The sequence below is a fragment of the Xiphophorus hellerii genome, chromosome 9 (assembly GCF_003331165.1).
Source record: "Xiphophorus hellerii strain 12219 chromosome 9, Xiphophorus_hellerii-4.1, whole genome shotgun sequence".
Lineage (NCBI taxonomy): Eukaryota > Metazoa > Chordata > Actinopteri > Cyprinodontiformes > Poeciliidae > Xiphophorus > Xiphophorus hellerii.
This window is the reverse complement of record NC_045680.1, coordinates 31,491,432-31,517,075: the sequence shown is the minus strand read 5'-3', so window position 1 is coordinate 31,517,075 and position 25,644 is coordinate 31,491,432. Positions and strand designations below refer to the sequence as shown.

The following is a 25,644-nucleotide window of genomic DNA, read 5'->3' as shown; positions in this document are numbered from 1 at the left end:
TGCTGGGATTCCTCATGTCGGATCCAATGAAACCAGCAAATCTGATCAACTTTATCCAGATCTGGAGGATTCAGTGGGAACAGCAGGAATCTGGTCCTGGAACGTCGGGAAGCAGGTGAGTGATGAACATTTCTTGGCTCCGGTCAGCTGCTGGTCCGACGGCAGTAAAGGAGTACATTCCTGACAAAACTCATATTTGGAGATTAATTTTCCAGAAAAAATTATTGAATTTGAAAATTTGCTACAAAGAAAAAGGAATTTTAAAATTAATCTCACAAATACGAGAAAAATCTCTAAATTTCCAGCAGAAATATTCTTGTTTTTTCTGGGTTTGAAAAGTCAAAATTTGATGGAAAAAAAATCAGCAATTTTTGAGAGAAAAAACTGAGTTTCAGAACTCTGAAATTTTAGATTTTTGAATCAGAAATCTTTTCTTTTTTTTCTTGAACGTTTCTGAGATTTTTTTCATGGAAATTAGCTTTTTTTCCCTTCTTCTTTTTTTCTATCAATGCCGTCGTATCCTGGAGTTCCGGACCCGGTCGGATAGAAAAGAATCACCGGGTTCCTGCAGAACTTCACCGGCAGGAACCCGGTGAAGTTCTGCAGAATTCTGTTTGATGAAGCCAAACAGTTTGGAAAAGCTTCCAGCATAAAAAATCCAAAAGTTCCTAAAGTAGCTTCCAGCTAAAACCTGATAAATGATTTGTTCAAATAAGTTATTATATCTTCATGCAGGAGTTTAAGACGGTTCTGGTTCTGGTTCTGGATCCCCCCACCATCAGTTCAGTCCTCTTTGGGAAAGCGATCCATCGGCTCCTCCACCTCGATCACCTCCACCACCAGGTTGCGGATCTCCTTCACGCAGTCCGGCGGCTGGACGTCGGGCTCGCCGGGACCGTTCCCGGCCGGCGGGGAGAACGCAGCACCGTCCGGTTCTGCTGGACTCTCCGCCGTGGCTCCGGCTCCGGCCTCCACTTCTCCGGTCTGAGCCTCGATGGACGGTTCTCCCGCTGAGGTTTGGTCCTCGGATGTCTCCTCTGGGCTCAGCGCTGACTGGACCTCCAGGAGCTCCGAGGTTCCTGAGATTCCTCCTGTGGACTCCGGGTCGGACCGTGGAGAGTCACTTCCCACTGAGACAGCCAGGGAGTTGGGATCCGAGGCGGTTCCTCCTTCTGCGTCCTCCGTCTTCAGCTGCAGCTTCAGGCCGACGTCTTCTGCTTCTTCACCACCAGGGGGAGCCGCTAGCATGGCTGATGGCTGCTGGCTGGCGGCTGCAGCCTGGGATCCGGGTTCTTCTGCTGGAAGATTCACGGGTTCATCGGTTTGGTCCAGAGTTGGAGCTTCTGAAACAACGGAAGGTTCTGGAGCTGGAGGCTCTACAGTTGCCAGAGGTTCTGGAGAAGAAGGTTCTGGAGCTGGAGGCTCTACAGTTGCCAGAGGTTCTGGAGAAGAAGGTTCTGGAGCTGGAGGCTCTACAGTTGCCAGAGGTTCTGGAGAAGAAGGTTCTGGAGCTGGAGGCTCTACAGTTGCCAGAGGTTCTGGAGAAGAAGGTTCTGGAGCTGGAGGTTCTGCAGCAGTTGGAACTTCTGGAGGGTCAGCAGGAGGTTCTGGAGAAACAGCTGGAGGTTCTGATGAAGTGGTTTCTGCCTCTTGTTGGTCTGTTCTCTGGGTTCTGGGTTCTTCTGCTTGGACGGAGAGATTTTCCTGGATCTGTGGTTCTGATGGGTCCAGAGTCTCGGCTGACGGAGGTTTTGGGTCTGCTGAGCTGATCCCTTCTATCTTCAACGTTCGGTTGTTTTGGGTTCCTTCGCCTGCTGGCAGCTTTGCGTCCGGCCAATCTGCTGCCTGCAGGACTTCTTCTCCTACTTTCTCCCTCTTTGGCTCCGCCCCCTTTGTGGGACTGGGGGGCAGCCCGTTGGTGGCCAGGGGAGACGGAGGAGTCTGGGACGGGAATCTGACGGAGGAGGCCAAAGCCGGGGCAGGGCTGCTGGGCGTGGAGACGGAGGACAGGCTGGCGCGGCTGCTCTCTTGGAACAGGTTGTGTTTATGCAGGCTGGCGGCTTCCTTCACCACTGCAGGACCGGCAGAGAACAGGAGAGGTTAGCAGGAGGAAGAGGAGGAGGGAGGAGGAAGAGAAGGAAGGGTGCGGTGCTGCTTCCTACCCTTAGAGACCTCCTTGTCCAGGATTTGCAGGAGGATGTTCTCATAGACGTTCTCCACGTGGATGAAGTTGGCGTAGTCAGTGTAGATGGTCTGTTCCAGACCCTGGAGCTCCTGTGGGCAGACAGAACCGGACCGGCATGAGGACAGAACCGGACCGGCATGAGGACAGAACCGGACATCTGCGGCTCAGAGCTGCAGGTGCGTCTGGAGGAGACTTACAGGTTTGCAGGAGTCGACCAGGTTCTTCTTGATGAAGGGCAGCATGATGGAGACCAGGGCTTCCTGGAAGATCCTCTTCCTCACTGTGCTGCTGTCGTAGTCGAATTGCTTCAGGAAGAAGAGGTCAGAGGTCAAAGGAGTGTTAACTTTAGATGTGTAAGAGTGCAAGTCGTGGGTGAACAGTCTGGGCATATTAGCCAAACCAAAGCTAACAACAGCACATCATCGCTGCTTCCAATGAATGTTAAAGGAAAAGTCGCAAATTTAACAAAATCATCATCAGGCCACACAGCTCTGTTAACACAATGCCAGGGTGGAAAAGATGGCAGCAATGAGTTCAGAGAAGTACTGTTGCTGCCCAGCAACCTGGGAAAAGTTCAAAGGTCATCTTCAAACCATCTAAAGTCCATCAAACTGATCCCCAAGAGAAGAACATCCCAGGCAGCCGCCGATCTGCATCCTGGCAGATTCAGAGAAACGATCAGAAACCCAAGACTAAAAACTTGACAAAACTCTACAGGCCTCAGGTAGAAGGTTAAAGGTTAAAGGTTGTGACGCTGAACCAGTATGGCTGCTTGGAAGAGTTTAGGGAGAAAACCTCTTCTCTCTGGAAACAAGATGGCAGCTGCACTGAGGTTAGAAAAGCTGAATCTGGATGAAGGACAAAAAGGACAAGACCTCTGGGACAATGTCCTCTGGACAGACGAGACAAGGAAGAGATGTTGGACCATGATGGACAGAACCAGACCCACCAGGTCAGAACCAGACCCAGCAGGTCAGCCTTAAAGCACGGTGGTGGAGGGTGGATGATGTGGGCTCCTTTGGGACCCTGAAGACACTGAGTGGGCCGATGTCTTCTAGAGTTAAATGTGAGTCCATCTGTCCAACAGCTGAAGTTCTGACCCAACTGGGTCATCAACAGAAAATGAATAAATGTGTCGCAGTGATCTAGTCAAAGCCCAGACCAGATCCTGCCTGAAAACATGTGACGGTGTCCTGAACTGACCTTCAGGATCCTGTGCTTGGCCTTGTCCATGACGGCGCCGGCCGTCTCCGGGTTGTCCTCCATGGCTTTCTGCAGCATCAGCTCCAGGGTGTACGCCGCGTTCTCCATCAGCTGGAAGCAGCGAGACGATCAGACCTCCAGCAGAACTCACCTTAAAACACGGCAGCTCAGCCTCGCACCTGCTGCAGGTCGATCTGAGCGCCGTGGGTCACCGCCGTCATGGTGCTGAACCCAAAGCGCTCCTGCAGGTGCTTCAGTTTGTCCTGCAGGGAGCTGATCTTCAGGCAGCAGTCCAGCAGGTTCGGTCTCGCCATCTCACCCAAAGCCTGGGAGGCGGAACAACAGAAGAACGGATTTAGACCGGAGGTCTCTGCATGGTTCAGCCGATGTGCTGAAATCGATTCTCATTGTTGTGTGACGACGATTGGGACGTTTTGTTCTCAGCCTCACGTCGTCTGTCTCTTCTAGTCCAACCGCCTGGGGAAAGTTTGGCCCCCTCTGAAAGTTAAGCTGTCGTGTGATTGGTCTGAATTTTCAGGGTGTTTAAGCAGAAACAGCGATACTCGACTTCAGAGTTCTGGTCGATCAGATCGTCCTGTAGCAAGAAGTTATTCAGCCAGGGTGCAGCATGGATAGTTCTGAGGAACAGTTGTTCAAGGCCTTAAGGAAGTACGTCAGTAAATATTGATCCTCCGACTCGGTTCTGCTCCGATGCAGCAGGCAAACGTTTCCAACACCTTCCCGTCTTTATTTCTTTGATAATATCTCGGTAAAACTAGACATTGTAGCTCGTCAATCATTTCCTCGACCTCCAAAGTCGTATTGGTCGTTCCTCTCTAGATCAGAAATACCGTGATGCATCGGCCCTTTGCACCGACGTTCCTCAGTCATGAGGACGGACAGCAGTGAGGAACAGGAATGTTGAATGGAGCGACTTCCATTGTTTTCCCAAGTTGTTTTTGCCGGTTTAGCTGCTACTTGTTCAAGTTGAGCTAATATGTCTGTAGCTAGCCCAGAGACAGCGGTTGTAGCTAGCTCAGAACCGCCTCTCTGCTGATGCGTTTGTTGATTCATCGGTTAATCACCATCAGGTCGTTTCTGTCATAAACGGCGTTTCCACTTACACTGAAGCAGACTTAAATGTCTCGATGCTAACCAGTGTTTTTCATACATGGTAGGCTACATGATGGTGGAGCATTGTCTCCATGGTTACTAATGATTATACCTTCTCCATAATCACATCTTACTAGTCGTGCTTATGGATTTAATGAAGTTAACTTGAACACAGAGAGCTGCCAGTCCTTATGATTGACGGCTGCTGTCCTCTGCCGTCTTCCTCCCTCATCAAAAGATTTACGATGAAACGACGCGGACCTTACGACTAAATAAAAGCGATATTAGGCTACCAACTGTCTGTTTTTTGGAAAGCTTCAGAGGAGCGCATTATTTTGAAGTTTAAGGCTCAGTGGGCCGTTTTCTGAAGGTTCAGCGGCAGCAGGAGATCGGCTCGGCGTGTCTCATGGACCATGAAGGGTCTGAGTGAAAATGAACGTCCTGAAACCAGGTTTGGACTTGGGACCCTCCACCCTGGGCCCATCAGGGCTCAGCTCTCTGGAGAGAAAACCTGGAAGATCCAAGTCTTGTACAGGTGAAGTTCTACAGTGTGAAGGTACCGGATGGGGTCCGGTAGTTCCAGACCTGCAGGAGGAACCGACCTGTTTCAGGTTGTCGTTGTCTGCTCCCTGCAGGACGGCCTGGCACACCTCGTCCATCTTGGTCTCCATCAGCTGCCGGCCGTCCATGAAGCCGGAGCTGATCGGCTCCATCAGCTCCTCCAGAACCGAGCCCAGGTAGGGCTGGACGGACTCGGAGCACAGCTGCTCCGCCGGCGCAGAGACCTTGGCTGGAGAAAAGAGTCGGGCATCAGAACAGAACCGGCAGAAGCTCTGAGCCTGGTGCTGCAGGCGGCTCGGTTACCTCGGATCTTCTCCTCCAGCTGCCGCCTGGCGTTGAGGATCTGGTCCATGTCCATCAGAACCTCCTGCTGCCGGACGGACACCTTGCACTCCTCCTTCAGAGCCGTCAGGCCCTCCAGCAGATGCTCCTGGACCAGGATGTAGGCCGCCTCCATCGTCTGGGAGGCGGAGGAGTCGGAGCGTTTCAACCGCAGGCCCAGATTACAAGTTTTAGAAGGAAATTCTAAAAGGTTCTGATCGGACTCACGATGAACCAAGCCTTCTTCCTGTCAGTCTTCCTGGCTTTGAGGCGAGGCAGCAGGTCCTTCCCCAGCGACGGCAGCAGCTTCTCCATCACCAGGTTGGCCATCACCTGAAAGCAGAACGCAGTCCAGCTGTCAACATCTGGAGCATCAAACCCAAACGATTCCATCCGGGTCGAGTCAGAACTTTTCATCCATCTTAGACGATTTTAAGATGAAGCTGAAGCAATCAGGTCCTTCTACTGACCGACAGCAGCTGGAAGCTTCTCTTCTAAAGGCTGAGAGGGAGAGTGGCAGAGCTACACTAGTAGCTAACGTCCTTTGGAACCGTTTATAAGGTTTCTCAAAAATTAAAGGCAATAGTTTAGAGAAAAACTGGGTCATAATCTCACCGTATTACTCTTTCCTTTGTAAATGTCCATTTCTCGCTAAATATTTAACTCCAAACTAAATGTTCAGCTTGATAACACAGAAAGCTAAATATTAGTTTAGTTCAACTAACTAGTCACACTAATTTTGATGCAACTAAATATTTAGTTAGCTACTTAAATATGTAGCTGGGAAGTTAAATATTTAACGAGCCAACTAAATATTTAGTTAGCAAACTAACTAAATATTCTGTTTGTGACATTTAAAATATGTCTTTGAAAACAAAGCATTTTATGACGGGCTGAACAAATAAATTATTGCTGGTCATTTTTGATAATAACTGTAACAGTATTCCAGTATTATCAGATTATAGAGCTGCAGAGATAGAATGTACTCAGACGCAAAAGTGTGTGAGACGTTCTGATGAAGGTAAAGGGTTCTGAGGCTCCGGTCCGCCATGATGAAGCAGAGACACGGCTGACCCTGACGACCCGAAGCCGGATGACGGTCAGCTGATTGTTGCCTTTTAAAAGCTGCGACTGTGTGAAGCAGTTTGTTTCATTCTGGAAAAATAAGTGGAGCACGCAGCGAAAAATGTAACGTACTTTCTTAACAATGGTTCAGTGTTCAGATGTGATGCATGACTCTGCAGGTGTGGAGTGACTCCCAGTCATCCCAGTCATCCCAGTCATTACTCAGCTCTGAGTAAAGCAGAGCCTGATGCAGGAACGCTGAGCTGCTGGGTTCATTAGCAACAGGAAGCGTGCGTTAACGCTGAAGCTGCGGTGAGCTCAGCTTCCTGAAACAACAGCAGCACAATGGAGCGGCGGCTGGGCGGTTCCTGCCGGATCCAGAGGAAAACGCAGCTGGAACAGAACCGCTCTGCTCCGGGATTCAAACGCAAACCTGAAAACTTCCTGCAGATGCAGAACAGGACCAGAACCGGTCCTGAAAAACAGGCGATCTGGAAAATGAAACCAATTTGATGACTTTACGAAACATCTGCTGGGTGAAGATGAACATCAGGAAAAGCAGCTGTTTATTAAGGCAGAAAACGTTTAACTCTGTCCCTGAACGCAGCACGCTGAGCCGTAAATCCCACACACACACACACACACACACACCGTCTGCAGCGTTCAAGGCCAAATTCATCTCATGAAATTCAACTTTAACTCAGAAGAACGATGCAGTCAGACGCATCGTGCTGCGTTCAAGGACCAGAGAATAACTGGAATCGCCTGTGGTCAGAGGCATTTCTCTCTGGATTCTTAACTCTGCTGCTCTGGTTGCTTCCTGAGCTCCTCGGGGTTTTTGGCAGGAATGTGACACTTTCTGCTGAAAATGGAAAGACGCAGCAGTTTTTCTGTTTCCTGTTGAGACGTGAAACATTTTAACAGATTTTTACGGTGGGAGTCAGCAGATTCAACCTCCCTGATCCGGGTTTCACTCCTCATTTAGTCCTGACCTCCATCGTTTCCATTTTGGGACCAAAAACAAAGACCTGTGTTTTATTGTGAAAAGCTGCAGGAAGTCCGACCCACTGATGGATCATCTGGAGCTGAAGTGGTGAATCATTAGTGTGAACAAAGTTCATCTTCATAAACTGTCTGGTCTCAATTCTAGAGCAAATATCTTAATACACTGAAAATAAGACTAAACTAACTTATTAAAGTGACTTTTTAGCAAGAATTAGAGGCTTGTTTTAAGTCAATAATTCCTTAATATTGATGAAAAGGTTCCATTTCAATTGGCAGATTATTTCACTTATAATATGAAATTCTTCCTTTATCTGTCAGTGGAACTGGAACTGGACCAGAACTACTTGGTAAGATTTATTGTTTTTGCAGTGCAGTCAGTGGAAGCTTATAGATGTTGAATGAAAGCATCTCAAGAACAAAATCTTGAGGAACTTTTTGTTTGCTCAGAATTATAATTTAAAAAGCGACACTAAGAAGTTCAGAGCCGCCATCAAGATGATCTCAGTACAGAGCATTTTTCTTCTAAACCCAGACGAAGGAGATCTGAGCGCCTCGCCGCCGTGACGCAGCAGAGCGCCGTGACGCAGCAGACCTACCCGCACGTCGCTGCCGATCAGCATGCCCCAGGCCTCGTACTGGCCCCGGTCCTGGCGGAGCAGCTGGATGGCCTTCAGGAACGCCTGGACTTCACACGTCTTCTTCTTCTGGAAGTCTGGCGGAAACGCAGCAGAGTTCAGGATCGGTCTGTCGGCTCATTCATCGGCCTCCGCGATCTGCATCATCTGCAGGTTCCCGAGGTGCTCGGGCGAGCCTGTCACCATGGCAACCGAAGGAAGCTAGTCAACCTTCAGCTGTGATGCTGCGCAGCAAACAGGGAGATAAAACTCCTCTCGTTTTTCTGCAGCAGCTAAACGTCTGATTCTCATCTGATCATCAGGAAGTTTAAACTCTTCCTCCTCAGGGAGGAGCAGCGGGACCGAAGCGCCGTTTCCCACCTTGGTTCTGGTGCTTGATGCAGTCCGACAGGAAGGAGATGAAGGCGGCCTGCTTGGCCTCCTGCTTGAAGCAGAAGTAGGAATCCCTCCTGTAGGGCAGGCGCAGGTAGACCGGGAACTGCCCCGGCATCCCCGACAGAGGAGGAGCGAATTCCTCCTTCACGTCTGAAACAGAAGGAAAAACTCCAGGTTGGACCGAGCAGAGACTCTTCTGATTGGTCCAGCTTCAACCAGAACTGATTAATCACTTCCTGTTTCTGCCGGTTAAACAACAGCAGCGGATTATTTAATGTTTTATATATATATATATATATATATATATATATATATATATATATTATGTTTATTAGGTATTTTTGAACATTTATACAAAAAGAGAAAAGGAAAGAACAATAACAGGACAAAACTTAAACAGCACTGATACAGAAAACAAAACCGGAGGCAAAAAATACAATTTATTCTTAAACTTAAACATCATTCGGATTCACATTACTGGTTTTTTAATTTTGAAGTATTCAAGAATACATTCCCATCTTTTTTAAAAGCAGAGAATTTCCCATTCAGACAGTATCTCAATCTTTCTAATACAATAACTTCAGAAAGTAAGTTTTTCCATGGCTGGATCGAAGGGGCATCACAACCAACCCATTTAAACGTTATCGATTTTCTGGCCAACATCAACAGGAACTGCACAGCCTGTTTGTGAGAATCCAGATGACTGGGAATGAACCCAAGGAGACACAGGACCGGACTGGGGAGAATGTTTGTTTCCTATAGCGGAGCTGGTTTCTCAGCATGCTGCTCACCAGAATGACTCCAGTTTTAGACTCCCAGAAACAGTGAATTCTGGTCCCTGTGGTTACTTTACATTTGGGACAATTAGGATAACTTCATGGTGTGTACTTGCTATATATATATGGAGATATATATACATTATGTAAAATATTATATTGCATTTCTTTATGTTGGTTACATACTGAGATTCTGGAAGGCAGAGTCAAAATGTCTTCCCATGCTTCTGGATCAATTGGACTTTTCAGAGTTATGTTCCAGGTTGATCTCAAATTCTCCATATTATGTTTCCTTAGGGCTTGTAATTTAGCATAGAATCTTGACACAAATCTCCCGTGTTTATGACAATCAAGAATCGTTTTTTCAAGTAAATAATAATCCCCTGGGAACATTATGTTTTTGCCTTAACGTAATGCCTTAGCTGAAGATATTTATAAAAGTCCCTGGAGATGATGTCATATTGTGTTCTTAAATCCTCAAATGTCTTGAATTTTCCATTATTCCATAGATCATGTATCCTGGTAATACCAGCATCTTGCCAAGACCTGAGATCAGGTCCAGCGCCCTCTACTGTCAGATCTGGGTTGTTTACCAATGTTGTCAGAGATGAAAATTTTTATTCTGACCAAACATTTTCCTCAGAATGCCCCACACCTTAATAGTATTAGTAATTGGAAAGTTATCTTTGACAATGAGTGGGAGTTCTCGGTTTTATTTAACATATTTATAGAGCGACAAGGTTTACAAACACTTTCCTCGATCTCAAGCCAGGGATCAGCGTGTTTTTGGGCCCACAGTGAAATAATCCTTGCATGTAAAGACAGTACATAGTTCTCAACCTCAACCATCCACCCAAAGTTCTGGGAAGTTGTAAAACCTCAATTTTAATTTTAGGTTTCCTGTCTGCCCAAATAAATTCTGATATTGCTTTATTGATTCCAGCTAAATCTTTAGAGTCAATAAACAAAAACAGCATAGACACCTGATAAATGAACTTAGGGAGAATTATCATCTTAATGAGGTTAACTCTCCCCAGAAAGGATATGGGAGCTTCTTCCATCTCAGCAACTTCTCCTTAATATGAATAATCATAGGATTGATGTTTTCAGAGTACAGCTGGCTAGTACTAGGTGTGATGTGTATTCCTAGATATTTTAATCCTGTAGTAACCCATCGAAATGGCTTGATGAAAGCTGGTTCTCCCTGGTCAGAGGCATTTAAAGACATTATTTCTGATTTTCCGTAATTTACCTTAAACCCAGATATCTTACCAAATTTGTTGACACAGTCAATTAGAGCCGGGATAGATTTCACAGGGTCTGTCAAAGTTAAAAGTATATCATCAGCGTATAATAATATTTTATACACTTTTTTTTCTATTAACATACCTTTAATATAACTGCTTTGTCTAATTGCGGCTCAATAGCCAAATAGAAAAGGAGAAAGAGGGCGTCCCTGCGCCGTCCCCCTACCGAGTCCAAAGGGAGCAGATAGGAGGCCACTTGTCAAGACGGATGCTGTGGACTTTTTATAAAGAAGTTTTACCCAATTTATTACATTTTCTCCAAGTCCAAATCTTCTAAGCACTTTAAACATAAACTCCAGTTCGACACGGTCGAAGGCCTTTTCAGCATCCATTGAGGCAATGATGCCTGGTATTTGTGTCTGGTTAAGGTGTTGAATAATATTGATAAGTCGTCTAGTATTATTTGATGACAGGCGCTCCTTTATAAAGCTGGGTTGGTCTATATTGACTATGTTAGAGACTACATTTTCCAATCTAGTGGCCAAAATCTTGGATAAAATCTTCATGCAGGCTGATTGGTCGATATGTCTATGATATATCTTTTCTTGGGATTACAATAATATTTACCATCGGTTAAACAACAGCAGCAGATTATTTAATGTTTCTAACTCAGAGGATGATTAATAATCCTTTCAGAATCATATTTGTTGTTGGAAGTTTTTCCTCCATCAGGTGTTTGATGTTTATAGTCGAGTCGATCTCAGGAAAATAAAAACTATTTGATCTTTAAGTAGCAGCAGTGAAAAAATGGTAGTAGAAGAAGAAATACTGCTGCTAAAAATGAGTTGGAGGGGAGGAAGTAAAGAAATAAATAAAAAATAAATAGTTTAGTACAAAAAACAGTAATAGGAGAAGAATCAGCAGTAGAAAACAGAAAAATGGGAATGCTAGTAGAAGTAGCCAGAAAAATAGTGGAAGACAAAATAATAGTAATAATAATAGTTGTAATAATAATAGCAATAATAATAACAATAATAGTTGTAATACTAATAGCAATAATAATAATATTAGTAATAATAATATTAGTAATAATAATATTAGTAATAATAATAATAATAGTAATAATCATGATCTGCAGAGGATGAGCTGAACACAAACATCAAATCCATTTCTCATAGTTCATCCTGCATCATCCATTTATAACCAATGTTTACGTTAAATATGCAAACAATGAAAACTAAGTTCTGTTTTTCCACAGAACTAAGTTTCTTTTCTGTTCGGTGTGATGCTGCAGGTTGACCTCCAGATACCAGCAACAGGATCTGACTGATTAAAGGTTCAATCCAAACTCAGCTGCAAAACCTGAGTGAAGTCAAAAGAAAACCTGGAGGAATCCAGCAGCCGGTTTGTTTTCAGAGCAGAGATTGTTGCATCATCGATTCCTGCTGAGTGAGACGAACTGCCACTGAGTCAGCTTTAACGCAGAGACTGGATCAGGCAAGCAGCAGGGGGTCAAAGGTCAACCAGGCAGGTTATAACACATTAAACTGTTTCAGCTTCCAGTAAAACTGACTAATGATGGAGCAGAAAACTGGAGCTCACCTGATCCTGATAACAAAGCAGCGCTGATCTCACTGAGACGAAGGTATGGAGACGAGAACAAAATCCAAAAAGCTTCAATATTTGATCGTTTTGAGGATTAAAGGGTCAAAAGGTTCATAATTTACCAACAAATCATAGAAGATTGTTTCAAAATGGAATAATAACCAAGGCTGTCTGAGATCCGAGTGTCGTAGAAATAATCCTCATCATCCTGATGGGGGATGAGCTGGCCTAAAGGAATCATGGACATAAAGGAAGAGAGGCCCAGAAAACATCCCTGAGGCACAAAACAGTTCAGCTGAGGTTCTCAGACCTTCACAATCAAAACATGTCTGGAGGTTTCTGTTGATCTCAAAACGAGTTTTTTATTGTAAAGACCAAGTAGATCCGGTTCTACTGGAACCAGAACTCCACCATCTGCTCCACCTCCAGCTGCTGTGGTTCTGAGTCAAACCAACCTGTTCCCCTCCTGGCCTGTGGGGGCGCTGCACCAAGAACCACTGAAGGAAACGACACAAAAACCTCTGAAGACACTGAGAACAACTTCCTTCTTCACCAGATGGAAACAAGATGGAGGCGTCAGATTTTAGTGTTGGAGGATTTTTCTCTTTAGTCTTTGGCTGAAGACCAGGAGCCATTTCTGCTGCTAGCGCTAGGCTAACACGTTAGCTTTGGTTGTATTTACCCAGAATGCCCTGTGGTGTAGTCCACTTCCTGCTTTTGAAGCTGGCGTAAGTGAGCTTGGCGTTCACATTCAAACTGAACCAGAGTTCGCTTCAGCTGAACCTATATGGAGGAATTTTCCTGCCATAACCCAAGAGCACACATGTTCAGTCTGAAAGCAGGACTTCATATGTTTGGTTCTCAAAATACTTTTGCTTACATTTTTATTTTAAGAGCAGGATTTCATATCTTGTAATTCTCCTTGCGCTTGGTCAGTTTAGAGTCTGGTCTGAAGAAAAGTTTCTCCACCAAACAGTTTTCTGTAAAACTCCAAGCTAATGGCTAATTGCCACCAAGCTAAAGGAATAGCACAAATATGGGACCCATATGGGGGAACAGAGCAACCTGAACAAACAGCAGCATCTGATGAGTTTTTCTACTCACTGCTGTCATCAGGGTAGCATTTGTCCACCATCTCCATGTACGTCTCCTCTGTGGTCAGAACAGTGCCCCCTGTAGGCAGCAGCTTGTAAAATGCGTTGACTCCTTTAACATAAGACTGACAGCAGAACCAGAACCGGGTTATGAGCAGAACCTTCCGGCGCAGCAGGTTGGTACCAGAGCAGTTTTTCACCCACCTGCAGGCTTTCATGACACTCCAGGCAGTAGTTCGCTCTCACCACAACGTACCGCTCCCTCCACTTCCTGTTTTCATCAAAGTACCACACGGCGTCTTCGTAGAGGACGATGGCTTCCTCTGGCGCCTCCTGATGGTAGAAACAGTTATAAAGGAGAATGAAGCCATGAAGAGGCGAAGATGCTAACTCTGAAAACGCTTAGCGCACTTAGCTTCTCCTAAGTTAATATTTGTGTATAAATTCATAAGCGATAATTTTGTTGGCTGTTTTGTAAACATCCAGTTGAATAAACTGAGGCTCTTTGTTCTCAACTGTTAAGAATTCAAGTAGTTAGATATTTATATTCATGCTCTTATTTTGAAGGGAGACTGTTTATTTAGCAATTCTGTTTCCTGTCCTCATGTTCTCTTTTTTTTCAAACAGGAAACATAGTAACAAAATAAAACATGTACATTAAAGAGTAGGACATAAACATAATTATAATATCTAAGGACAATATAGAATATGTAAATTATTATGCTAAATTTAAATGTCAGCATTTAAACTAGATTTCATGATTTCATTTTTTTTTTTTTTTTTTCATGTAGATATTAAAATCAGGTTTTATATGAATCTAGGAAAGGTCATAAGGTCATGTGGTGTGATGGTCTGGGCTTGTTTTGCTTTAATAGTGAATCTGCCCGTCTTCAATCACCCAATCAATCTGGAATCAATATGTTAGAGTGGTCTAGTCAAAGGCCAGCCCTTATCCTGGCTGATGCCAACCCTCAGGTCATCATTTATTCATCGACCTGCTTCTCAGAGGAACATTAACATCCATTAGCGTCCATCTGAGTGCCGACGGTCTCCATGGCGACGCCGGGCGAGGCATCGTTACCTTCTGCTTGAGCAGCTGAGTGATCTGCTGTTGGTTCTGTTCCAGTTCGTCCTCCACCTGGGCGAACCGGGCCACCGAGAACTGCTTCCTGTAGTACGGACCGAAGTCGTTCAGCTCGGCCTGCGCCTGGCCTGAACCACAAAACAAACACAAGAAGAAGAAACAAACATGGCGGTCAGCCTCCAGAGAGCCGATGGACGGATGACGAAGAGTCAGGAAGACGAAAACCCAAAAACGCTCTGAGCCGAGATCCGACTCAAACCGAGTCCAGACCAATCAGATTCATTCACAGAAACAATTAAACGGCTATCAGATGCAAACTTTGTTGCAAGAAAATCCAGAGTGAAGATGAAAAATCTGCTAACATATAAAATATCTATAAATAAATATAATTTATAGATTAATCAGAGGGAGGAAATGTTCTGATCCCGGAAAACTGTGGAAAATATCCAGATGCTAAATGTCTGTCAAAAAATATCATACTTAATATTGTATTTTTATGCCTTTAATTGCGAAACAGATTTTCTTTTCTTGCCAATTTCGGACCTTTCATCATCAGAGCAGGGTCTGGACTTTGACTAGACCATTGCAACACCCTGACTCTTTTCTATTACAGCGTTAGTCTGGGTCATAGTTCCAGCCGCTGGACGGATGGTTTCCTGTTTCCAGACGGGTTCAGCCCACAGCATCATCCCTCCACCACCGCGCCGGACACTGAAGACCAGAGAACGTCCCAGTCAAAGCCCGGTTTCCTGGTTTATACTCGTTAACGGTGAGCAGGTGCTGCGCCGCCTCCTGGTTTTGTTTTTACAGCAAACATGTTCTGACCCGATGGCTGCAGGAAGACGTTAAATATCTGTGTTTCTCTGTAAGTTTCCAGCAGCCGGAGATTTTATCAGCCGTCTGCAGAAACAGAGGAACAAAGAAACCAAACCGGGTTTTAACATCACTACCTGAGGTTAACGTCAAACCGGGTCATTCCAGAACAAAGACTTTCCTCCAACCTGCTTCACTGGTACCAGCCGCCGCGGTTCTGACAGATGTTTTGATGGCAGCCATTTTGGATTTGAAGTTTCATTAAACCTGCAGGCTAACGATTCTGGAAATGTTGTTTAAAAATATATTCTAGTCTTTCCAAATTATGACTGAAAAAGACATTTATATTTAAATTTAATTTTTATATTTACTGGCTTAAACAGTCCAAAAAGATCAAAAAGTCAAAATTCAGTTCTTTGTTTGTTTGTTTTATTATATTCAGGCAAAACAAGTTACAGGATTCTGCTGGTTGTCCTGCTCTGATTCCTGCACCTGGTGACTGACTGGTGACTGACTGGTAGACTGACTGGTAGACTGACTGGTAGACTGACTGGTGACTGACTGGTGACTGACTGGTAGACTGACTGGTAGACTGACTGGTGACTGACTGGTAGACTGACTGGTAGACTGACTGGTAGACTGACTGGTGACTGACTTGTGACTGACTGGTAGACTGACTGGTAGACTGACTGGTGACTGACTTGTGACTGACTGGTAGACTGACTGGTAGACTGACTGGTGACTGACTGGTGACTGACTGGTAGACTGACTGGTAGACTGACTGGTGACTGACTGGTGACTGACTGGTGACTGACTTGTGACTGACTGGTAGACTGGTGACTGACTGGTGACTGACTGTTAGACTGACTGGTAGACTGGTGACTGACTGGTGACTGATGGCTGGTAAAAACCCATCTGACCACCCCGTCCATAATGATCTGCCTAAAACCAACCTATTTATTACTAACCAAAGAACATATTTTAAATAACAAATGAAACAAAAAATTCTAATTATAAATCAACTAGAAAATAAGCAAAAAATAAAAATAAACTAAATAATCTAAATTTTAAGATTTAACTGAAAATGGAGAAATAGCTCCTACATTTTTTATTATTGATAATAAAACAAGCAATTTTATCAACATTAAACAGTAATAATCATCAGCAGTAGGTATTGATTATAGCGATTTATTATTATTATTCCTTTAAATCAAGGCTAAAAATCCATCAGTTGAGTTGCTGTTGAACCACAATAACTGGAACATTAACCAATATATTCGATCATGTATTGATCATTGTGATCATCAAAATGAAATGCTTGTTTTTGAACTGCCTTCATACTGAAATGTGACACACTAATAATTTTTTCCTTTTCTAATAAATTACTATTATGATTATTGATTTTACTGTTATTATTTTTCCAGTCCGTCAGCCTGGATCTGCTGCCAGCAGATTTCAGAGAAAATCCTCAGATTTTATTCTGCTGAAACTAAACCAGTGAAGCTGTTTCCTCCGGTTTGGCTCTGCTGGAGGCTCTAACTGGTTACACTGGGAATCATCTGCTCCAGTTGGAGGAAACTGGCATTTTAAGCCTCGTCTTCATGGATGAACATGCAGATGTTTCACTTCATCGTCGTCGTCATCTGGTGCAGAGCCAGAGCTGATGTCGGGTTTCTGATGGCGTCATCCCGCCTCCCAGTGGGAAACAGCCGGTCCCAGTTAAAATGGATGCCGGCGTCACATCGGAGGAGAACCAGAGAGCCAATCAGGAAGCAGCAAAATGTGAAACTAATATGATGATGAATCATTTATCAGGAAAATAAAACCTCATCATGAATCCAGACCTGCTGGTTTGAAATGATGCAAATATCGACTGTTTAATAGCAATAATCAATTATTGTCTAATAGCAATAATCGATCAGAAGAATCTGTTTAATATCATCTGTATAAAACATTAGATATTTAAAGGGCCAGTCTGCTTTTTCCTCAAGCAGCAGCTGCATTTTGAATCTCCTTGTTTTCTTCCTTTGGTTCTGAACAATACGGATCATAAAAGTTCCTGATGAATCCCTGAACGGCGTGGAAATCCTGCTTCCTCCTCCACCTGGAGGCTCAGCTGGAAAACGACCTCTGACCCCAAACAGCAGCAGCAGGACGGACAGGGCGAACTCAAGCTTTTAACAAAAACTGATATTTACTTCAGGATCTCTCATTTGAATAATAATAATAATAATATAAAAAGTAGAAAATACAAAGACGTTAGCGACCGTCGGACGTTAGCGACCGTCGGACGTTAGCGACCGTCGGACGTTAGCGACCGTCGGACGTTAGCGACCGTCGGACGTTAGCGACCGTCGGACGGTGGACGCTGCCTGCTGACCTACTTCTGCTCAACATGCAAACAGAAAATGTGCAGCAGGTTTCAGACCTGATGAGTTCTGCAGCTGCTGTTGAAGAAAAACATATTTTATCTGTCAGCTGGCTCTCTCTCTCTCACACACACACACACACACTCTGCTGTGATGATCTCATCTGTTTAAGGCTGGTCGAGTTGAACTCTGTTCATGCACTCACAGGAGATTTGAATAGAGACGACGTAGTTCATGCAAAACATCTGCAGCTCTAATTTGTTTCTTCTTCTTCTCTGTTTCAGGTTCGATCATTAAACCAAAACGGAGAAAAGAACCTGGAGATGAACTTTGAGAGAAAGTCTGAAGCTTTTTCAGACGGTTTCTACTCAAACATTGAGAAACTTCTGCAGATCAGAGTTTTAGTCTAACAAGAGAAAAATAAAAAGACTGAAAACAATCGGCTGATTTTCTGTTGTTCACATTCATCAGCGATGACCAGCCGGTCTGCTCCGCCTGCTGAGTAACACACTAATCAGATCCAAATGAGCTGCAGACGGAGCAGAAATCAAATAAAGTGGAGAAAACAAAGCATCAGAGCTGTTTTATGGAGGAAGGAACCACAGAGACGACCATCGCCTGGAAAAACAAAATCACTGAAGGAGGAAAAACATCAGTTTGGTCCAGATACAAAAATAAAAACTTGTTTTAGTCTCTAGAGCTGGAAAAAACCGGTCAGAAATGATCGGAGCTGGGTCCAGATGAGAACCAGGAATGAACCGAATTAGAGGCAGTTACCGAAGCAGCTGACAGAGCTGTGAATAAAGCATCAACTAACAGGCTGAGTTTCCATCCAGAGTCTTTAAAGCTTTTCAGGATGTTTTCCTCCTGATGGTCCAGTCGACCCGGTTCTACTGGAACCAGAACTCCATCATCTGCTCCACCTCCAGCTGCTGTGGTTCTGAGTCAAACCAACCTGTTCCCCTCCTGGCCTGTGGGGGCGCTGCACCAAGAACCACTGAAGGAAACCACACAAAAACCTCTGAAGACACTGAGAGCAACTTCCTGTTTCACCAGATGGAAACAAGATGGAGGCGTCAGATTTTAGTGTTGGAGGATTTCTGTTTAGTCTTTGGCTGAAGACCAGGAACCATTTCTGCTGCTAGCGCTAGGCTAGCATGTTAGCTTTGGTTGTATTTACCCAGAATGCCCTGCGCTGTAGTCCACTTCCTGTTTTTGGAGCGGTCTCTGGTCCACTTGGCGTTCACATTCAAACTGAACCACTTCAACTGAACCCAGACTGAGTTTTAGAGGACCAGAGGTCAGAGGTCACACCTCACTAACCAAACTGGACGTTCTGGACAAACGGGCTGGAGTTGGATTACGGCTGATAAAAGAGGGCTGGTGTGAATCCAGCCTTAGAAACTTCAGCTCGTTTCTTATGAAATCCTTGAAAGTTTAACAGGAATAATTTTTAAAAATGAATTAAATGTTTATAAAAACAACAGATTGTCTTAATTTTCCTATAAAATTCTCATCCAGCATAAACTTGTGTCCAATCAGAGTCTGACTCAGTTAGCTAAAAACTAAAAACTGCAGAGCTGATTCTCTGCTGCTGTGCCCAGACAGGTTTTATGTGACCTTTGACCCCAGAGTAACTCAGGATTGTTTCCTCCAGGCGATACAAAGACCAGCCTCTTCACTTCTTATTTAAACCGTTTTATTTTCCTGGGGAAACAGGTTTGAATCTGCAGGATTTGGATCAATGACTTTGATTTTCCTCTGATCCAAAGGGGTCAGATATTTACATACGCCCCCTGGTGTGTGGAACCAGTTGGCCCGGTTCTGGGCCAGCTCATGTCTCTGGTTCTGGTGGTGTTTCAGTCTGGATGTGAATCATCATGTAAAGCTGGGAGCTGCTCTGCCAGTCGGACCGGGCCCGGCCCAAACCAGAGGCATGTCGGAAAGCAGGTCTGTCGGTTTCACATGAGACCTGCATGTGAAACTGTTTCCATAGCAGCACTCTGCTGACCTCACATCCTGCTACCAAAATAAAGGCACAACATTCAGACATGGATGAAAATACAGCAACTTTATTCAGTTCTGGCACCAATTATCTCCAGTTTCTATATTTATGAAGCTTTTTTTCCTCTCTGTTTAAAATGACATCACCGCATTTCCTCCTAAAATCAGAGCAGAAGCTTCATGAATGAGCAGAACTCTCCAGAACCTTTAAAGCTGCACTAACTTTAGAAAACATATTTATTTTTACATATTTGTTCAGAATCTCACCAGAACTTTATGAGACAAAAAACTCCTCTGATTTCTCCCAGTGGTAACTAGAAACAACCAATCAGAGCCAGGAGGCGGGTCTAAGTGCTGTCAATCACAATCTCATGTGGTGCTGCTCACTCCCCCACTCTCTGCTATGCGACAGCTAGCATAGCCTGTAAGTAATGCTAAAGCTAGCTAGCATATCCACCTGTGTTGGCAGATAAACTGTGAGTTATTTCTCTGCCATTAGCATTCAGCAGCGCCTACATGAGCATGATTGAAAGCTAAGCCCCTCCTCCTGGCTCTGATTGGTTGTTTTGGTGCATTTCTTCAGACAGCAGCAGCTCAGAGATGATCCATCTGTTCACAGACTATCTGTCTCATAATAAACTGTCTCAAAATGGTGACAGTTTGAACAAATATGGAAAAATAATTTTCTTTATAAAAGTTACTGCAACTTTAAGGTGCAACATAACAGCCATGTTCTGATCCACCAGGGTCTGACTGGTTCTGGTTCTCGTCTCAGTTCCAAATGAAGATGCTGAGAGTTTTTCCTGCTGTAGGTAAGATAATGATGACTCAGAGACTCTCAACGGCAGCGAAAGGAGGGTGAATCTGCAGCATTAGAGGCTCCGGCCCAGAAACATCTGCAGAGCCACAGCCGGTCCGGGTCCAGTAAATCTGAGCCGCTGCTTTTCTGCCCGTCTAAAACTGATCTATGAACAGATGGAACTTTTTACCTTCTTATGACTCAACGTTTGTCACAAAGTCTGAACCCGAATGAATGATTTTAAGCTGCAGGCGTAGTCCGAGGGGAGCGCCAACATGCCGCCGCATGTCACACGTTTCCACACACACCAACATGTAAACAGAGGGGAAGTGGGAAAGTTTCCACAGTGGGAACTGGTTTGTCCACGGCGTCGGTCCACAGGAAAAACTTCCCAAACAGACAAAATGGCAGGAAAATCACGGATTCACGTGGCTTGGATCTCAGTGGAATTACACTGGACTCAGGTCCAGAGTTTCTGGGTCCGGAAAAACCTGAGACCAGAAACCCAGGAGAGAGGACAAGTGTTTGAGTTTCAGGAGAAACTCTCCTCATCAGTTCTGAATCCTCGCATTAAAGAAAGATTTCCTGTAAAACTGAGACAAAAGTTTCTCCTGAAAGCTGGAAGTGTGACGCATTCCTGTAATTCCTCTGCAGATGAAGCAGATTTCACGGCTTTCCGTCCAAAAGCTGCGTTTCGGCCGCATGATCACCGTTTCACATTTTGAAAATAAATTTGCTTTTGGAAACGCAGTTAGCAGTTAGCTAACAGGAAGCTGTGAAACAGCTGCAAACATCCAGAAAAGTTTGTTTTCTGTCAGAGATGCAATAAATGTGGTGGAAAACAAACTGAACAGGGAAAAAGTTTATTTATCCAGTTACTGAAAACCTGACAAGAGGAAAAACTAATTTTAAAAAATCATAATTTCAACCCTTTTTTTCTTTCTCCCATCAACTAAAAGGCCCCATTTGTCTCCCAGTCCATTTCAGCTGTAAATTCTTCAATAACTTTTATATTTATGTTTAAAAATGAGCAAAATCAGGATCCGGATTGTTCCAGCTCCAGACATGGATGCTGGAGTTCAGCACTGATCATTTTTCTGTTTGGACCAGAACATTTGAAACATGAACTCTCAGATTCAGCAGCTCTGAGGCATTTTAAAACATTTTTCTGGAGTTTAAAGGTCTGGCGCCGGTCCAGCAAGGTGTCGCTGGGAGCAGCAGAACCGGTCCGACGTGGAGTTTTAAAATCCTGTCAGCATTTCTGCAAACATTCCTGCAGCTGACAGAGGAAGGTTACGATGCCGCGGCGCTTCGCTCACACTCTGAGGTGAACGCTCGAGTCGGGGCCGAGCCTGGAGCGTTGGGTTTCCTCTCCGTCTGCATGTCTGAGCGGTGGCGTAATGGCAGCTGGAGGCAGAGCGGCTCGGCGGGGGAACGGGAGGAAACGCAGAGCGGGAACGCCAGGATGGAGCCAGCTGCTGCAGCCGGGTCCAACGGTTTCTGGACCTCCCGGGCTCCGCTCGCTTTAATCTGCTGGAGTTCAGATTTTACACCAAACTCCTGACTGCAGCTCCTCGCTTCACAAAGAAGCTTTTAGAACAAATATCTGGATTTACATGAATCCTAAAAAACAGATAAATCCAGTAAAATGGAAACTTTTCCACCTAGAACAATAAAAAAAGACAATCAGGGATTCTGAAGTCTCAGTCCAGAACAGAACCATCACATGTGGCGCTGACAGAGTTTCTGCATACATGATGAGAATAAATGTATAAAAATATAAATAGATTTATAAATCACTGAACAGCTCAGCACCAAAAACACCAGCGCAAAGTCTAAATTAACCTGAATTATCTGCCACCAAACCACTTAAACATCAAATGATTATCAGAAAAACAACGATCAGTTTGTGATTAGTTATTAGACGATCAGTTTGTGATTAGTTATCAGACGATCAGTTTGTGATTAGTTATCAGACGATCAGTTTGTGATTAGTTATCAGACGATCAGTTTGTGATTAGTTATCAGACGATCAGTTTGTGATTTCATCACTGAGCAGAAAGCTGAACTTCCTGATGAATCTCCTGTATGAACTGAATCAACGCCTTCGCGTTATTATTGTTTTAAGTGAGAACAGAAAACCTGAAAGAGGAGGAGGGCAACTACACTGTAAAAACATTTTTCTGGGAAAATTTGACTCATTTGAATATTTGGGAATTGAGGATAAAAAAAAAAAAATCAAACGAGCAAAAACCCAAAATATGTGAAAAATTACTTCATTAGCTTTAATGAAGTAATTTTTGTTTCTTATATGCGTTGATTGTGTTTCCTAGTTATCAGAGCTTTTACATATTTTTAAATGTATGTATTAAAGATCTGCAGCTGGACCAGAACCTTCAGACCTCAGAGATTCTGGAAACGTCTGGAACCTTCACGGAGAAGCAGCTTTCAGCTTCTATGTGACACAAATCTGGAACAAACTTCCAGAAAACTGAAAAACAGTCAAAACACCGAGTTCCTTTAAATCTAGACTAAAACGCAGCTGATTAGAGCTGATTAATAATAACTGGAGTATTGATCAAAATATTTGTTGAGTGTCTGAAATGTTTTATAGAAATAAATTGAACTCCAGGTTCTACAGAACCCTGATCCAGATCCAGTTTCATCATGTATATATTAAACTCTCAACCTAAAGCCCAAACATGTCAGCAGAACCGCCGGAATCTGTGAAAAGATTTTCTGGATTATATACCAAAAGTCAAACTGTTTCAGTCACTTCTGCAAAAACCGGGTCGATCTGGGTCGATCCGGGTTGATCCGGGTTGATCCGAATCGATCTGGGTCGATCCAGCCCATTAATCTGAAAGAACTGCCTCATGCATCCCCACCCAGCCTGGAAACCACCCTGTCCCACCCTGTCGGAACCATTTTGGCCCAAACAGTCGGCGGACCGACGTTCTGAAGCTCTTCAGGGTCGACGGGCCGCAGCGCCGGATCAATCGCTTCATGTTCCCCCAATCTCGCACCGTAACCATGGCAACAGCAGCGGCGGTGAGGTTTGTGTCGGCGCAGAGTCCCTAAAGACTGACGTCAGTTTGAACTTTTTCTTTGTTTTTTAAACACCAACTTGGAGTGGCTAGCCGACCTTTGACCCCTGGGGTCACACACCACGGTGCAAAACAGAGACTGAAAGGCTTGCAACCAGAACCAGAACCAGAACCCGAAGTAGTGAAACTACTAGAGTCATGATCCAAACATTTACAGCTTCTGATGAGATCTGGTTTGTTTATCGCCTTTCATTTCCTGACAGCAACAATAACAACAATAACAATAACAACAATAACAACAATAACAATAACAACAATAACAACAATAACAATAACAACAATAACAACAATAACAACAATAGTAATAATCCAAAAATAGCAGCAGAGAAATGACCAAACCCAGATCTAATTCCTGTTTGACAGCCGGTTTGCAGGCAGCAGGAAGTCTGGCTGATCCCAGCAGGAAGTGAGAAACAATCCAGCAGAGCTGAGATAAAACCTGGTTGTTTTGTATCAAGGTCATGTTTTGACTTGACCGTTTAGCGAAGCAACCTGAAACCAGAACATGTGATTACACCTGGAACCTGTTTGTCAACATGAGGCTCCAGATCTCCAAAGTGTGGAGGAGGGGTGATGAAATCTTCTGTTTCCATTAAAACCTCAGAAAATTCACAGCCATCCATGTTATGAGGCTTTATGAGAGATGAATCTGCCGCCTGCATGACGATGAAACCTCAACGCTTCGTTTCCTCAGAGCCGTTCGGTTTGGTGTCCAGAAGTTCAGCGGATTCGTGAAGAACCCGGTCTGAGTCTGGAACCATAGATCTACAACACTATTTCTATGTCATAGCTGGTTTATCCAGCCTCAGGTGGCTTTGTCTGAAGTTTCACTTAAAAATACATTTAATGGAATCGAGAAGCTCAGACTTCCAGCAGCAGAATCACATTGGCTGAGTTTTCATTACAAATGGCTTCAAATCTTTGTCCAAAATCTGTTCATGTCAAAAATCACAACTTCACAAGTCTGGTGTTTCTATTAAACAAGAAATGAAACTAAAATCAGGAGTGAATACCGCGGTTCACGCAATAAGTCACTAAAACTGGCAGCAACGATGTAAACATGAGGTGCATTCATAATTCAGCCTCATCATCTATCAGCCAATCAGAAGAGACAGAGAGACAAGCTCCGCCTACTTGGGAGCGGCTATAGGCTTTTACAGAGCGATGGATTCAACATGGTGGAATTATAGACCCCGGAAAAAAGAGAAAGAATCATCGTGCTGCCACTTCCTGTGTCTTATTTGTGGTTTTTGTCAGTAGTAACATCCGGTTGTTGATCATGTGACTCATTTGATTCCAAGCTGTAGTTTTGTAAATTAAATTATTTTAATGCTGCCGAAAAAAACATCAAATCATAGCGCAAAACATTTTCTAGGAAAACTGGACTTTTTCTTTTGAAATTGGCTTTTTATTAAACAAATTTATTTTTTCAAGGTTTCAAGTTGCAATTTTCATCTGCTGACCCAGCTGACCCTTCCGGTCCGGATCCTCTCCATCTGGGTTTCTCCTCTGACCTGCAGTCTGACGGCCGCCTCCCTTTGGAGCTATTCCAGGCATGAGCCACTGGAACCAGAACCAGAACCAGACCAGAACCAGAACCAGAACTCCCTCCCGAAAAGAAGTCTGTTTCTCTCCTGAACATCTTCTCCACAGAAATGTTCCGTTTTCACTGAATAAGTTAGAAAAAGTCTCAGAACCGTGAGAAGACTGAATTGGGTCAAATTATTTCTCTGCAGCAGAACCGCCAGAATGGACCGCGGAACCTCCGAACTCCTGCAGAGATTCTCCCAGTGAACCCAGTCTGATCCGAACCGGAACACCTGCTGTTCCTCCACCTGCGGCTCAGGTAATCCGCACATAAAGCCAGCCGTCACGCAAAGAGCCACGCACATCCCCGCAGGAACCCGGACTGACCCGTTGCTTCACCGCAGCAGACCCGCGCGGTTCGGGAAGTTCCTCCGTGGAAAAACACAAAGCAGAACCAGAACTGATCCAGTACTCTGATTACACCGATCCGCGCAGACCAGAACTTTGTTCTTAGTGCAGGCCGGTCCAGGTTCCCCTGCGCCCGGTGAGAGTCCGCGGCCCCCGGGTCTTACCTCTGATGTAGTCGGACTTGGCTTCATCCAGCAGGCTGGACGCGGAGACCCCCATGCTGCCGCTGCCGCTGCTGCCGGATCCACAGGTAGACTCAGGCCGCAGGTGCGAACTGGATCAGCGGCTCTGCGGAGAGGAAGAGGAGGGCGGCTCCTCCTCTTTCTCCTCCTCCTCCTCCTGGTCTTC

The 25,644-nt window shown here is 44.5% G+C and overlaps 1 protein-coding gene and 1 long non-coding RNA gene across 2 annotated transcripts; one reads left to right on the top strand and one right to left on the bottom strand.

Moving 5' to 3' along the window:
* Positions 1-443: 443 nt before the first annotated feature.
* niban1a (niban apoptosis regulator 1a) lies at positions 444-25,604 on the bottom strand. Its single transcript, XM_032572087.1, has 15 exons — positions 25,461-25,604; positions 14,267-14,397; positions 13,390-13,518; positions 13,196-13,310; positions 10,512-10,559; positions 8,449-8,613; positions 8,050-8,165; positions 5,612-5,716; positions 5,366-5,522; positions 5,104-5,291; positions 3,568-3,714; positions 3,389-3,499; positions 2,383-2,490; positions 2,163-2,274; positions 444-2,072 (listed from the first exon to the last, which is right to left on the bottom strand). Exons 1-15 carry the CDS (start codon positions 25,513-25,515, stop codon positions 784-786), a joined length of 2,976 nt encoding a protein of 991 aa, XP_032427978.1. The 5' UTR covers positions 25,516-25,604; the 3' UTR covers positions 444-783.
* Positions 14,928-15,376, top strand: LOC116725826 (uncharacterized). The gene is made up of 2 exons (XR_004340492.1): positions 14,928-15,038; positions 15,140-15,376. It is a non-coding gene; the product is annotated as an uncharacterized LOC116725826 (long non-coding RNA).
* Positions 25,605-25,644: the final 40 nt, after the last annotated feature.